This window comes from Tamandua tetradactyla, chromosome 10 (genome assembly GCF_023851605.1).
Source record: "Tamandua tetradactyla isolate mTamTet1 chromosome 10, mTamTet1.pri, whole genome shotgun sequence".
Classification (NCBI taxonomy): domain Eukaryota; kingdom Metazoa; phylum Chordata; class Mammalia; order Pilosa; family Myrmecophagidae; genus Tamandua; species Tamandua tetradactyla.
In genome coordinates, this window is record NC_135336.1 from 24,670,511 (window position 1) to 24,687,674 (window position 17,164).

Genomic DNA, 17,164 nt, shown 5'->3' on the forward strand with positions numbered 1-17,164 from the left:
TTTCATTATCTTTCAGTTTGAGATATTTTAACATTTCTATTGGAATTTCTCCATTAACTCCTAAGTTAGCTTGTAGTACGTTGCTTAACTTACAAAATCTGTGAATTTTATTTATATCCTTTTTACTAATTTCTAGTTCAATTACATTATGGTTGGAGAACATTTTATATATGCTCACAACTCTTTAACATGTATTGACACTTGTATTAAGCACAGTATATGGTCAATTTTTTATGTGTCTCGTGCAGCTGAAAATAATATACATTTCTGAGTTGTAGAGAATAATATTCTAAACATGTCAGGTTAGCTTTATTAATCACATTGTTAATATCTTCTATATATTATTGATTCTTTCTCTGATTTTTTAATCAGTTTCAGAAAGTAGTTTGTAATAATTTTCCTCATTTATTGCAGTTTTGTCTATTTCTCCTTTTCAATTTTTGCTTTATATATTTTGAGACTTTTTCCACAAAATCCTGCTGGAGTGACTTCTTAATTATTTTGATATATCCTTTTTCCTTTAGAAATGCTACTTGCTAAAGAGTTTACTGCGTTAGGCAGAATTCAAAACATTCCTACTCCCTGGTGCACAAGTCTTTTACAGTTCCTGAGACAGTGAATAAGATACCATTCCCATAATAAGGTTACTTTATGCTGATGTTAAAAAAAGGGAGACTGGGGAAAAATTGAAAACTTTCCCCCTAAGATCAGGAACAAGACAAGGATGCCCACTATCACCACTATTATTCAACATTGTGTTGGAAGTTCTAGCCAAAGCAATTAGACAAGAAAAAGAAATACAAGGCATCAAAATTGGAAAGGAAGAAGTAAAACTATCACTGTTTGCAGACGATATGATACTATACGTCGAAAACCCGGAAAAATACACAACAAAACTACTAGAGCTAATAAATGAGTACAGCAAAGTAGCAGGCTACAAGATCAACATTCAAAAATCTGTAGTTTTTCTATACACTAGTAATGAACAAGCTGAGGGGGAAATCAAGAAACGAATCCCATTTACAATCACAACTAAAAGAATAAAATACCTAGGAAGAAATTTAACTAAAGAGACAAAAAACCTATATAAAGAAAACTACAAAAAACTGCTAAAAGAAATCACAGAAGACCTAAATAGATGGAAGGGCATACTGTGTTCATGGATTGGAAGAATAAATATAGTTAAGATGTCAATCCTACCTAAACTGATCTACAGATTCAATGCAATACCAATCAAAATCCCAACAACTTATTTTTCAGAATTAGAAAAACCAATAAGCAAATTTATCTGGAAGGGCAGGTTGCCCCGAATTACTAAAAACATCTTGAGGAAAAAAAACGAAGCTGGAGGTCTCGCGATGCCAGACTTTAAGGCATATTATGAAGCCACAGAGGTCAAAACAGCATGGTATTGGCATAAAGATAGATATATTAACCAATGGAATCAAATAGAGTGCTCAGATATAGACCCTCTCATCTATGGACATTTGATCTTTGATAAGGCAGTCAAGCCAACTCACCTGGGATAGAACAGTCTCTTCAATAAATGGTGCCTAGAGAACTGGATATCCATATGTAAAAGAATGAAAGAAGACCTGCATCTCACACCTTATACAAAAGTTAACTCAAAATGGATCAAAGATCTAAACATTAGGTCTAAGACCATAAAACAGTTAGAGGAAAATGTAGGGAGATATCTTATGAATCTTACAACTGGAGGTGGTTTTATGGACCTTAAACCTAAAGCAAGAGCACTGAAGAAAGAAAGAAAGAAATGGGAGCTCCTCAAAATTAAACACTTTTGTGCATCAAAGAACTTCATCAAGAAAGTAGAAAGACAGTCTACACGATGGGAGATAATATTTGGAAATGACGTATCAGATAAAGGTCTAGTATCCAGAATATATAAAGAGATTGTTCAACTCAACAACAAAAAGACAGCCAACCCAATTACAAAATGGGAAAAAGACTTGAACAGACACCTACCAGAAGAGGAAATACAAATGGCCAAAAGGCACATGAAGAGATGCTCAATGTCCCTGGCCATTAGAGAAATGCAAATCAAAACCACAATGAGATATCATCTCACACCCACCAGAATGGCCATTATCAACAAAACAGAAAATGACAAGTGCTGGAGAGGATGCGGAGAAAGAGGCACACTTATCCACTGTTGGTGGGAATGTCAAATGGTGCAACCACTGTGGAAGGCAGTTTGGCGGTTCCTCAAAAAGCTGAATATAGAATTGCCATACGACCCAGCAATACCATTGCTAGGTATCTACTCAAAGGACTTAAGGGCAAAGACACAAACGGACATTTGCATACCAATGTTTATAGCAGCGTTATTTACAATTGCAAAGAGATGGAAACAGCCAAAATGTCCATCAACAGAAGAATGGCTAAATAAACTGTGGTATATACATACGATGGAATATTATGCAGCTTTAAGACAAGATAAACTTATTAAGCATGCAATAACATGGATGGACCTAGAGAATATTATGCTGAGTGAGTCCAGCCAAAAACTAAAGGACAAATACTGTATGGTCCCACTGATGTGAACGGACATTCGAGAATAAACTTGAAATATGTCATTGGTAACAGAGTCCAGCAGGAGTTAGAAACAGGGTAAGATAATGGGTAATTGGAGCGGAAGGGATACAGACTGTGCAACAGGACTAGATACAAAAACTCAAAAATGGACAGCACAATAATACCTAATTGTAAAGTAATCATGTTAAAACACTGAATGAAGCTGCATCTGAGCTATAGGGTTTTTTTGTTTTGTTTTGTTTTTTACTATTATTACTACTTTTATTTCTTTTCTCTATATTATCATTTTATATCTTTTTCTGTTGTGTTGCTAGTTCCTCTAAACCGATGCAAATGTACTAAGAAACGATGATCATGCATCTATGTGATGATGTTAAGAATTACTGAGTGCATATGTAGAACGGTATGATTTCTAAATGTTGTGTTAATTTCTTTTTCTTTTTCTTTCTTTCTTTCCGTTAATAAAAAAAAAGGGGGGAGATTATCCATGGACCTAACCTAATAAAATGAGCCCATTAAATCTAGCTCTAGAGGTTAAAGGTTATGGAAGTCAGAGATTAGAAGCAGGAGAATCACTAGATGCACAGTTGCTGGCTTAAAGATGGAAAAGGACCATGGCAAGGAATACAGGCAGCATTTAAGAGCTAAGAATGAATCTCAACAACTGTCAATTAGGAAATGGTGACCTCAGTCCAATAATTCACAGGGAACTGAATTTTTGCCAGTAAGAAGAATGATCTTGGAAGGGGAATCTTCCCCAGTTTCCAGGTAAGAATTCAGCCTGGTCAGTACCTAGATTTCAGTCATGTCATGCCCTGAGCAGAGATCTCAGCCAGGTGGGATCCTACTAACAAACAGGTGTTTTAACCCATTAAACTTGTGGCAAAATGTTATACAAAAATAGAAACTAAAATACCTACCTTATCTGGTATTAGTAGAGCTACAACATCATTTTTTATTGTTTACATGGTATATTTTTAAATTCATTTACTTTCAAATTTTTGGTTACTTATATTTATACAGTGTCTAGTAAGTAGTTTACAGGTGGCCTTTGATTTTTATTCAGGCTGACAGCCTTTATCTTATATTTGGAGAATTCAGTCAAATTACATTTAATGGAATTGCTGACATTTGGTAAAATAAGAAATCGAAGTGGTAATTGGAGGATCTGATTGATATTATCTCCCTTCAGAAAGGATTTAATTTTGCTCTCAGCAAGTAGCTGAAATGGAGCCATATCACCTTGATCTAGTCCAAGATTTAAACCTTTTTGTAGCTTATCTATGTAGAATATGGCATTTCAAGCATTCCAAGTGAAAGCCAGATATATCTCCAGAGACTATCCAGCTCAGTAGTTCATGAATTCCAGTTTTTATATTAACAACATCAAACTTCTACAAGCTCTAAGCAGCTCCCTAACCTTGCAGCCTTCTAGTCACTATGCCTCAAAAGGAAAAGCTAGGCTAAATGACTTGAAATGCCTCTCTGCATTTTCCTTTTTCTTACCTTGGTCCCTTGACTCTATTAGCTACTTTGGTAATTGTCAATTTTCTGCTTCACTAAGCCCATGAGACTTTCAAAACCTCTATGTAGGTTCTTAGTCTATTGATCACTACTGTCTACTTATCTTAAAATTTGATATATGTCTCAAAAGTAAAAGCAGTACAAAATTCCAGCCTCACCTCAGTGCACTTTCCTTCTTCCCAAGATTTTAACCCCTCAAGTAGTAGTTCTATCGTACATTCACACAAGTTATATTTAAAAATCATATTAATCTTTTCTAGTAGGATATTAGGTTTGACTCAGTTTCACCCATCATAGTTCAAAGCAAAAATCTGGATTGATAATTTTATCATCCTATTTTATTACCACCTAATTGTTCGGAAGTTATAAACTTTTTTTCCAAAATATTTTCTAGGCAAATGCAGAAATTGCAAAATGTCTGTGTAAGTTAATAGCATCTATTAACTTCTTTTCATCCTTCTCTTCGAAAACAAAAGGGACTGTTTGAACTTGACTTATTACCTCCTCTAATATTCTAAATTATTGTGTATTTCAATTATATATGTTTAATGCTACTAGACATTGTTACTGTTTTATGCAATGTACACTTATATATGTACACAAATTTACCACTTTCATTGTTCATTTCTCCATACATCATACCCTTTCCATATAGGATTATTTTCCTTAGGGCAGAAATACATGCTTTAAGAATTTTGTTTACTAAGGCTCTGTTGATGACAACTCCTTCAACTTTTGTTTGAGTAAAATGTTTTATTTCATTCTTATTTTTGACGGCTATCTGCACTGATATTCTAGGATAGAGATTATTTTACGGTTTCTGGAATTCAAGGTTGATTTTGAGACATCAGTTAATGGTCTCTACCTCCTTTAAAAATTATTCTATTCTGTATTTGACAGTAAGATTTTCTCCTTTATTTTTATTGAGGTTCATTATAAAGTATCTGTGGAGAGATTCTTTGTATTTATTGTGCCTGGGATTCATTCTATTTCTTCTATTTGCATATCAATGTGTTTCATCAGTTCTTTAATATTTTAATCATCCCAAGAAATATTTTTTCTAACGAACTCTCTCCTCTTTTTTTTTTTTCATTGAAGGGAAAATTCTTTCTTTTTTTTTTTATTAATTAAAGAAAAAAAAGAAATTAACACAACATTTAGAAATCATTCCATTCTACATATGCAATCAGTAATTCTTAACATCACATAGATGCATGATCATCATTTCTTAGTTCTCCTCTTTTTTACAATTATTTTTTCATTAGAAAAATTGTAGATTTCCCATATACTGACTGACACCTTGCCCTAGTGTTGTACTCTTTTTTTAAAGATTTTAACTTATTTATTCTTTAATGCAGTGCATGATTACATTTTTCATCATATTTATCATTACAATAGACTTTTTCTTCTTTTTTGTGAAAAATAACATATATACAAAAAATAAAAAATTTTGAAGTACATCGCAACAATTAGTCATAGAACAGATTTCAGAGTTTGGTATGGGTTACAATTCCACAATTTTAGGTTTTTACTTCTAGCTGCTCTAAGATACTGGAGACTAAAAGAAATATAAATATAATGATTCAGCAACCATACTCATTTGTTAAACCCTACCTTCTTTGTATAACTCCACCATCACCTTGGTTTTTCTGTCACTTTTTAAGGGTTTTGGGATTATGTCCATTTTAATTTTTTCATGTTGGGGGGGGCCTGTCGATAATATAGGATGGGGGATAGAACTAGTTGATGTTCTGTAGAGACTGGCCCCTCTGGGTTTCATTACCCAGCTGGTCCAGGGACCCATCTGGAAGTTTCTGGAAAGTTACCCTAGTGCACAGAATCTTTGTAAAATCTTATATAATACCTTAAGTATTCTTTGGGGTTGTCAGGAATGGTTTTGGTTAGGGTTTGGAAAGCTATGATAGTAGCAATATCTAACTAAAGTTTGCAGAAGAGTGACCTCCACAGTAGCATTTTGACTCTATTTGAACTCTCTCAGCCACTGATGCCTTATTTGTTACAATTGTTTTCCTGCTTTGGTCAGGATGGCATTGTTGATCCCACAGTGCCAGGGCCAGTCTCATCCCTAGGGGTAATCTCCCATGCTACCAAGGAGACTTTCATCCCTGGATGTCATGTCCCACATAGGGGGGAGGACAATGATTTCACTTGCAGATTTGGGCTTACAGAAAGACCAAACCTGAGCAACAAAAGAGTTCCTCTGGAAGTAACTCTTAGGCGTACCTATAGGTAGGCTAAGCATCAAGTTCTGGACAAAATAAACCTTTCTTCCTTTGGTGTGAAAGAGTAGATGAGGTTCTAAAATACAGACAATGTCTTCCTTACCCCTGTATTCTGAAGTGTTGCACTTTTAAGCAAAATGAAAGAACTTTTTTATAATTGTACTTATATTAGTCAGGATTTCTAGGGAAAACAACTGGCAGAGATATATGTAAATACATGAGATTTTCTACAAGAATAAGCTCACACAACTGTGGGGATAGGCAAGTCCAAAGTCCATTGGGAAAGATGCAAGCTGGGAACTCCAATAAAGATTTTCTATAAATTCCCTAGGAGAAACTGGCTGGATGAAGTAGAGAGAGAAATTCCTCTTCTGATAGATGAAACCTTCACTTTGAAAGACTTCAACTGATTGGATGAGACTTCTCTCATTGTTGAAGGCAATCTCTTCAGTTGAGTGTAGATGTGATTATCCATGGATGCAAGTAATTTACTGAAGAAACAGGCTCAGAGTAACAATCAGGCCAATACTTGCTTGACAAAACAACCTGACACCATAACCTTGGGAGTGCAAACTGGCTTCATCATGCATTGCAGAGGAGCCAGAAAGGGCACCAGGAACTTCTAATGGCTTTTGAAGCTGTATTTTCTTGATTCAGCACTTGCCCAGTTAATGCAGCCCTTTACCTGTTTTCTGTCGTTTTGAGAAAAGTTGCTGTCTTTAAGATTCCTCTACCACTTTTGTCCAAGGGTTATAGGACAACGGCTGCCCTCAAAGTTTGCCTCCAAACTAATCAAAAGCAGTGATCAGCAACTGGAGTACATACTTCTGGAGTTTGGAGGTCTAGGTCTGTACCCAAACTACATGGGGTTGGGGGATGGGGGTACAGTAGACTCTTCAGGGAGAGGAGAACTCACTGGTATTTACCACAATTTACCAACCTCCTTCTCCCACTCCTTGCTGTATGCTGACCAGTGTTCTACTAGATTCTGGAGATTCAAAAGAGTTGATTCAGCATTCCCACTTGTTTTGGTGGAGGGACTGATTCCTGAACTTTACTTCTTTGCCAACTTCCCATAATTCTCTCTCCATTTTTTAAAAAAATTCAATTGAATAAATATTCTTCTTCTATTTTACATGTCTTCTCATCTTTTTATCTTGTATGTTTACCTTTTTTTTTCAAGGGTAGGCACCAGGAATTGAACCCGGGTCTCTGGCATGTCAGGCAAGAACTCTGCCTGCTGAGCCACCATGGCCCGCCCTGTCTACTTATTTAAAACCTATCTATGCTGCATTGTAGAAAATTTCCTCTGATGTATCTTCCAGTTTACTAACTCTTCAACCAAACTGTTTTTTTTATAATTTTAGATATTTTATTTCTTACATTTAGAATTTTTATTTTCAGAATACCATGTCACTTTGTAAAACTGTCACTTCCTTCTAAATAGTTGCAAATTTTTATTGTAAACATAGTTGTTTTATAAATTGTGCCTAACAATATCTACAGTAATTGGGCATCAGTTTCATCTAGCTTTCGCTCATTATTCTCTGTTTCTTTGTGGATTTTATGGTCTCAGTGGGTTTGCAGCTGGATTAAAAATTATTTGTGGGAATGACTAAGTTTTACCTTCTTACAGAAAGAATTTTCATCTGCTTCTGCAAGGCACCTGAAGTCTCACCATTTTGGAACTAAGATAAACTAAATGGCTTGTGTTTTATTTGACCTTCAAGTTGAGCTTAATTCCACAAGTTAACAACCTGTCTGTTATGAGTTTTATTTCTTTATCCTCTCCTACCTCAACTGCATTGATGTGAAAGTGTGTGGGTTAATTAGTATCTTGCCTTCAATGGATATTATGTTTTGATTTTTGTTCTTGTCCGACAATGCCTTCCAAGATCCTTTCAAAAGTGTAGTTCAGTTTTGAAGTTTTCTCCAGATTGGCAGATTTCTTTAGAGCAAAACCAGCTTCAAATGCTCAAATTACCTCACTGATTTCTTGCTTCCTAACACTATGTCCTCTTTTTTTTTTTTGCATGGGCAGGCTCTGGGACTCGAACCTGGGTCTCTGGTATGGTAGGCAAGAATTCTGCCACTTAGCCACAGTTGCCTGCCCACTATGTCCTCTTAATTACCATTATCTTGTTGCTTTGCTGATAATTTTAAGAACACATTCCACCCAGCATTTTTAGTGGTCCTTAATGATAGAATTGGGTTTTATCTGCCATTACTAAAGTGGAAATGTCATTATCTTTTTTTAAACAAAATGTTTTATTCTGGGATAGTTGTGGATTCACCTTAAGTTTTAAGAAGTAATTGAAAAATTTCCTATACCCTGTATGCAGTTTCCCCCAATGGCAACACCTTGCAAAACTATAGTATAATATCATAACAAAGATACAGACATTCCCATCACCTGAGGGATTCTTGATGTTCTTTTATAGTCTTACTGCTTCCTATCATCCCTACAACCTCTGAAACTCCTGGTTGCATCCTATCAGTTCTTCATTTCTGTAATTTTGTCATTTCAATCATTTTATAATTGGAATCAAACAATATATAACCTTTAGAGCTTGGCACTTTTTTGCTCAGAATAATTCTCTGGAGATTCATTCAAGTAGTTGCAGGTATCAAAAGTTTACTTCTTTTTTATTGCTAAATAATATTCCTTGGTGTAGATGTACCATAGTTTCTATTTAGCTATTTATTCACTTATGGACAACTAGACAGTTTTCAATTTTTGGCTATTAAAAATAAAGCTTCTGTTCGATTCCCAGTGCCTGCCATGCAAGAATAAAAAAATCATAATAAAAAATAAAGCTTCTACAAATATTCATACACATGTTTTTGTGTGACCCTAATTTATTATTTATCTGGGATGAATTCCCAGCAGTCTAGTTGCAGTGGTCAGAAGGCAGATGTATGTTTAGTTTTACAGAAAGTGATAAACTCTTTTCCAGGGTGGCTATGCCATTTTACATTCCTATTAATAATGTGTGAGTTATCACGTTTCTCTACATCATTACCAGCTACTTTGTGCTGTCACTATTTTTAAATTTTAGACATTATGATAATTAGGTAATGATATTTCGTGGTTTTAATTTCCATTTCTTTGCAGGTTCTTGATGATAAATAGCTTTCATGTGCTTATTTGCCACTTGTATATTCTCTTTGTTGAAATGTCTGATCATGTCATTTGAGTTTTGATAGCTCTTATATATTTTAGATACTAGTGCTCTGTCAGACTTATAGTTTGCAATTATTTTCTCCCAGTATTTAGCTTTTCTTTTTAACCCTCCGTGCCAGTTTGAAAGGATTATGTATCCCAGAAAAGTCATGTTTTAATCCTGATCCATCTTGTGGAGACAGCTATTTCTTTAAATCCCTATTCAGCCATGTAGGCTGGAAACTTGAATAGATTATCTCTACAGAGATGTGACACACCCAACTGTGGGTATTAACCTTTGATTAGAGGGACATGTGAATGCACCCATTCCAGGTGGGTCTTGATTGGCTTACTGGAATCCTTTAAAAGAGGAAACATTTTAGAAAAAGTTTCAGAGCCACAAGAGCCCACACAGCCAGAGACATTCAGAGATGAAGAAGGAAAACACCCTTGGGGGAGCTTCATGAAACAAGAAGCCCGAAGAGAGAGCTAGCAGATGTCACCATGTTCGCCATGTGCCTTTTCAGTTGAGGGAGAAATTTTGAATGTCATTAGTCTTCTTGAACCAAGGTATCTTTTCCTAGATATCTTGAGTGGACATTTCTATAGCCTTGCTTTAATTTGGATTTTTCGCAGCCTTAGCCATGTAAACTTGTAACTTAATAAATACCCCTTTTTTAAGCCACTCCATTTCTGGTATATCACAATTTGGCAAACTAGAACACCCTCTTAAAAGGATATTTCACAGAGCTCAATTTGTCAATTTTTCCATTTATAGACTGTGCTTTTGGTATCATCTCTTAGCACTCTTTGTCCAGGCCTGGATCTTGACAATTTTGTCACAGTTCTTTTTCCTCCCTAAAAGTTATATAGCTTTACATTATACATTTAAGTTCAGGTTTCATTTTGAATTATTTTTTATTTGAGTTCATACTGATGTCTCCAACTCTAACACATCACTGCATGAAACTCTATAGCCTTCTACCTTTTCTTATCTGTAAATATGAACTCCAATACTGAGAAACTTGGCTTCTACTATCTACCACTTATGTAGTTAATTGCTCATTTCCAGTGTGCATGCGGAGAAGTATTTGTGTTAACTCATATTCCTGTGGCAAAAAACTTTACCAACTTAGTACAATGCTTATGTGCAATTACTTTGTCTTTAATTTCAGACTTTACTCACTTCCAAAGTTACTTCAGTGAGCATTTATGCCACTCTTCAAAGAAATTGTTTCAAATATAAGTAATACAGTAACTTGTTACAGTCTGCCTTCTGTAATCCTACTACTTCTAAATGATTCTTTTTAAATTTGCATGTATTAAGGTTTACTCTTTGCGCCAAAAAGGAGTTTGGCAAATGCATAATATCAAGTATCTATTACAATTATATAAAGAATAGCTTCACTGCCTCAAAAATCCCCTGGGTATCATCTATTAAGCCTGCTGTTCTTCTCTCTGAAACCTTTGCAAACATTATTATTTATGGTCTGTACAGTGTGCCTTTTCTAAAATGTTATATAAGCAGTCATACACAATGAAGCCTTTTTAGACTGGCTTTCAGTTGGCATACGCATTTAAGTTTCTTCCATATCTTTTATTCACTTGATTGCTCATTTTTTTTTGTTGATGAATAATATTCTACTATATGGATTTCCAGTTTCTTTATCCATTCACCTATTGAAGGATATCTTGGTTACTTCAAGTATGGGGCAATTATGAATAACTGTAAGAGTCTATTTATGGGATCTCTATTCTATTCAATTGATCTAAGTGTCAGTTCTTTCACCAATGTTACACTCTCCTGATTACCATAGCTTTATACGAAATCTGGAAATTTGTTACTGTGAGTTCTTGAACTTTCTTCTTCAGTTCTTCAGTATTGTGATGGCTATTTTGTGTCTTTTGCCTTTCTATATAAATTTTAGAATCAAATTTTTTCATATCTACAAAATAGCTCTATGGGATTTTGATTGGGATAGCATTCAATTTATATATCAAGTTAAGAAGAATGGATATCTGGACAATACTGAGTCTTCCAATTCGTGAGCATGGAGTATCTTTCCATGTGAATAGTTTCATCAGAGTTCTGTAGTTTTGAGCATACAGATCTTGTATATATTTTGTTAGAATTTATATAAGTATTCCATTTTGGGGAGGTACTATTGTAAATGGTATTGTGTTTTTAATTTCAGAAGGTACTATTGTAAATGGTAGTTTTTTAAATTTCAAATTCGAATTTCATTGCTAGTATAAAGGAAAGCAAATAACCTTTGTATATTAACTTTGTATTCTGCATCCTTGCTATAATTGCTCATTAATTCCAAGAGGTTTTTGTCGTTGTTGATTCTTTGAGATTTTTACAAAACCCATCATGTCATCTGTGAGCAAAGGCAGTTTTATTTATTTCTCCCCAATTCTATGTACCTTTTATTTCCTTTTTGTGTCTTACTGCTGTCTAGGACTTTTGATATGATATTCAATAGGAGTGGTGAGAGGGGACATTCTTATCATGTCCCTAATCTTATGGGGAAAGCATCTACTTTCTCATCTTTAAGTATGATGTTAGCTGTTGATTTTAATGATGTTCTTTACCAAGTTGAGGAAGTTTCCCTCTATTCATAGTTTTCTGAGAGTTTTTATCATGAATGAATGTTAGATTTTATCAAGTGCTTTTTCTGCCTCTATTGATATGATCATATCTTTCTGATGAATTACACTGATTGTTAATATGGTGAATTACATTGATTGATTTTCAAACATGAGTTAGGTTTGCATTCCTGGAATAAACTTCTCTTGGTCTTGTGACACACCTCATTACAGCCCTTGAGGGTGAAATTCTAGGCTAGCGGAATTTTGCCTTTCCTAGTGTGAGAATGACCACAATTTCTTCTTGTGGTGCTTGCCTAGAGCAGAGAGATCATTTTCTAAAAGTTTCTTGTCTTGCTAGCCTGACCCTTTCCCTGTTTCTTGGCTTGAGAGATGGCTTTTGTTGTTTTAGTTTATGCTTTTGTCTGTGTCAAGTGACATTTTCAGGTTACCAGCTTCTTTAGCGCAAAGTCTGGGATATATGAGGCAAAAAGAAAACCCAGGAAACTCACCATCATTTCCTTCCTTGGGTCCTGAGGGCCCTAGTCAGCTGACCTTTTCTCTTTACCTTATGAATCATCTTATGCTTGTTTTATATATAATATCTAGGGCTTTTAGCTGTATTTATCAAGAAGAATAAGGAAAAGTACATCTACTCCATTTTCTCATAAGTGGAACATCATAAATGGAACCCTTATAATCTTTTAAATCTCCGCATTTGTAGCTATATTTCCCTTTTCATTCCTAATAGTAAAACATGAAGTGGGTCGTTGCACAAAGTAGTGATACTTCTGGTGCTCTAAGCTTTGAAGTATACTTTAAATAATCACCTGTCAGGGATAGATATCCATGATTCTTGGATTTGGTGGAAATCAAGAAATGTTGAAGAACGTCTTGCTAAGGCTAACATTTTATGATTTCTACAAGAGGCTGTCTCTGAGTAATTTCTCATGATTTTGCCCTAGTGACTTTCTCCTGCTTTTTTATTATAATTCTGTGTTTTCAGTGCTTTGGTTCTCTCTTCCATTAAGACTAAGACAATCTTTTGATAGACGCTGTGTCTTGATACTTTTACATTTACTTAAAATTTCAGTCTGCATAGAACACAATTATGGGCAAAGTGATGAAACTTAATAAATGTCTTCTTGTTGATGAATTGATGAAATCACAATTATATCCCACTTACCCAGTTATAATAATTTCTGGATATGTCTGTGTCCCAAGGTTCCAAGCTCCTCCACTGACTGGCCACTCCTGAATAAATAACCAGGAAGAACATAAACGTTTTATTTTTAAAAATTTGAATGACAGATTTAGAATGAAAATATTTAAAAATAATAAAAGTCTCATTTAAAAATAAATAACTGTAAAGTAATCAAGGATGATGTGTGTAGTTAATTTTTAATTCTTTCACTGAACAAATGCCTACAAATGCATAGTTCCAACTCCTTTAAAAATATAAATTTAAAAAAGAAAAAGAAAAAATAAAGATTTTAACTAACACTACCATTATATAAATAAATCAAAAAGCGTTTTTAATTTTGAAAATATGGCTTGTTACATGAATCACATAGTCTATACATTACCAGGCTTTGTTTTCTACATAGAATATGATTTAGATAGTGCCCACTTGAGTTGTACAAAAAGCTTATGCAAATAGGTCAAACAGGTTGCCAGTTACAATGGCAAGTACTGAATTTTATAGCCAAAGATAACAAAAAGGAATTCTTGGGAATTTTATTCAACAAATGGCTTTTGAAATTATATTTTATTAACTATCAATTGATTAGTAACTGTTTAATGAATTTTTTAAAAAATAATCCATCTAAGATAATTAAAAGATTGTATTTTATGCTTCATATATGTTAAAGTATATATTTATTATACAGCTGTATATGATAGATAAATATAGCTTAGTATATAATTATATACTTAATGTATAAGAAATGTGTATTTCTGTAGGTTTTAACGCTTTACATAGTATTTAGGAAATTTGAATCTCAGAAGACATACCTTTTAATAGATGCTAGATTATTACTTTTAAAGAATTTAATTCAAGTCCTCTTCTATGGAAAATTAGATAATAAAGTAACAGAAAATAGTATGATCATATGATATGAATATATAATATAGGAAAAAGTATAATTGTTAATTTTACCTTATTACTATACCCTTGTTTTTTATGCTTGACTCCTATAGAATAGAGTACTAGAATCAAATCCGGAGGGCAATCAGCAAAGTATGCTGTACATGTAACTGGTGATTCATGAATGTCCATAGGATACGGATTTTCAAAGATTGGAAAACTAATAGATAAAGACAATATATTAGTATCATTTTGCAGTGATAAAAATGTAAAACAATTTTATAAAGTAAACCCTAAAATGTTTCTAAATATTAATTATAAACTTCATTTGTTTTTAAGCATCATAAAACAATTATATAAACAAGAAAGCTTGTCTTTTAAATAGTTCTTTATAAAACATGATACAAATGCCAATAGAATTTTACTACTATGAATTTTCTTTCTTATAATTACAACATCTACAGTAACTGCTTTGCTAACATGGATTCAATGAGTTCTATTAAACTGAAAATATTATGTAACAGGTTGACTCAGCCAATTTATTAAAAATGATAGCGGGCTACAGTGACTCAGTAGGCAGAGTTCCTGGGTTCAATTCCTAGGTGCCTGCCCACACTAAAAAAAAAAAAAAAAAAAAGGTAGCAGCTAGGTACTTTATCTAGATATTTATATATTTATAAATATTAAGATGTCCTAGTAAAATTTGACATGTTTGTCACAACAAGGCAAGATGTCTGGGCTTTGTTTTGTTTGGCAAGGGTAAATGATAGATGGGTTTAGTGTATAGACGTGTATGATGTGACTATGTATGGTTAAAGATCATTTAATATGTACACTAGAGAAAAGTTGGAATTTATGACTTTAATTATTTAAATATTATGAGTATAATACATTTATACCCTAAAATCTACTATAATTCTAAAAAAGGATATGAGTACAGAAGCAAATTAAGAATTCTACTAACCATAATATATGAGTGCTTTTTATGTACTCAATATTTCGTACACTGTGCATAAGATTTTTCATGTATTACTACATTTATTCTTCAAATAAAGCCCTTCAGAAGCTTTATTTTGATCTCCAGATCACATTAAAGGTAACATTTATCTCTAGATATGGTCTTTCATCATTTCCCTAATCCTTTCCTCTATCACCCTCTGGGTCTTCCACACTTAGCTGAAAGAATCCTCTTTTTCTCAAGTGCTCCTTTCCTTAATGAACACTAAATTTTATATGTCCATTTCTTTCTATACTCCTTAAACTCTATATTTCTGCTCCAAATGTCTCTATGATAAATTCCTTGGATATGAATTCCATTGCTACAGCTAGCATGCATGCAAAAGTCTTACAGTTTATATAGACAATATTCTTTATTTTCACTTCAACATATTAAAATACACTCTAGCACTAATATATTATGTTGTACTCATATGATAGATTTTTATCGATATAATCATACACTGAGCTAAAATATAGTTATAACAAAAAGCAGAAATGTATACATATACAATAGCACTCATGCTCTGTGGGTTTTTTTTTTCTGTTTATCCCCAAACCTCACATTTCACACACCAATAAATTTATAAAGTATTTCTCTCAAAATATGTCTATATTTATAAATATAATATCATAAATACTATTTAGTTTCCCTTCCATTTATATTTAGTGCTATTTTAACAAAATATAACAATTTTTATGCTCTACAAGATAATAAACATGGGATTCTATCTATATCACTTTTTCTTATGCCTGATTACTGTAGCACTTGAGGCCATAATATATAATAATTTTATATAGTTTTGACTATTGTAACATCATCTAACAAAGCAACTTTATTCAACTTTAAAGTTGAATAAAAAATCCCTCATTTTTAGAAGTTTTTATTTTTATTCCTTTGAAACTTATAAGCTACATATATTTATTCCATATTCTCTGACATTATGAACATTAAATTTTAAAAATATAAATTTCCTATTTCTATATTTTTAAGTAACTAGGATATCCTTATGTATACATGAAAAATGATTCTAGTAGCCACAGTTGCTTCTGAAAATGTTAGGAGCCCAAATAATTTCTTCATGTTATTTTGGCTGCTAAGGGTATTTAGTATAAATAACAGAAAACTTTTTAGATATGGATTGGAGATGAATATTGTTGTCAAAATTTGAAACAGTTCAATGAGAAAAAAACAGGATTTTCAATGAAGTTAGGGAAATAAAATGGAATAAAAAATGGAAATAATGAAAATAAGAGTAACAGGATTGGGCATATGGGCATTCTAGGACGCTGAAAAGGCCAAAGAGGAAAGAAATACTATTCTTAGAATTCTGAGCACTGATTCAACTTTATTCTCCTCCCTTTCAACCTAGATAATTTTGACTCTAGAGCCTGAATGGCCCTGGATATCTGTAATTACTGTCTTTGAGTATGAAATCTGTGCCAGGCATAGTTTTAAACTTTTCACACACACATTAACATATTTAATATTTACAATAATCTTATTAAGTAGTTACATACTAATATATCCATTTTATAAATAGGTAACTGTTGATAGTTAAGGTCATGTGTCAATTTGGCCAGGTTATGGTGCACAGTTGTTTGATTAAGCAAGCACTGGCCTGATTGTTACTGTGAGGATATTTATGAACTTAAATCATCAGTAAGCTGACTGCATCTATGGCTGATTACATCAATAATCAAGTGAGGAGATTGCCTCAAATAATGATAGAAATTTCATCCAATCAACTGAGAGCTTTAAAAGGAAAAGAGATTATTTCAGTAATCAGAAGGGAGAATTTCAGCCTTCTGGTGAATTCATGGAGAACCTTCACTGGAGTTCTCAGCTCATGGCCGGCCCACAGAATTTGAACTTGTCCATTTCCATAGCCAATTCTTATAAAATATCTCATATTATTACCTAATATACATAAGATACATATATTACCTTTACATATATGATACATTATATATCTGTGTCCTACCTATTCTGTTTCCCTAGAGGAT

The 17,164-nt window shown here is 33.4% G+C and overlaps 1 protein-coding gene across 3 annotated transcripts in view; it reads right to left on the bottom strand.

The window, feature by feature from the left end:
- Positions 1–17,164, bottom strand: part of STXBP5L (syntaxin binding protein 5L) — a 437,423-nt gene that overhangs the window by 187,958 nt on the left and 232,301 nt on the right. For all 3 annotated transcript variants that reach the window (XM_077118203.1, XM_077118202.1, XM_077118204.1), the window contains exons 13-14: positions 14,234–14,381; positions 13,262–13,329 (exon numbers count right to left, since the gene is read on the bottom strand). In XM_077118203.1, coding sequence (XP_076974318.1) covers positions 13,262–13,329; positions 14,234–14,381 — 216 coding nt within the window. The remainder of the gene's footprint in view (positions 1–13,261; positions 13,330–14,233; positions 14,382–17,164) is intronic.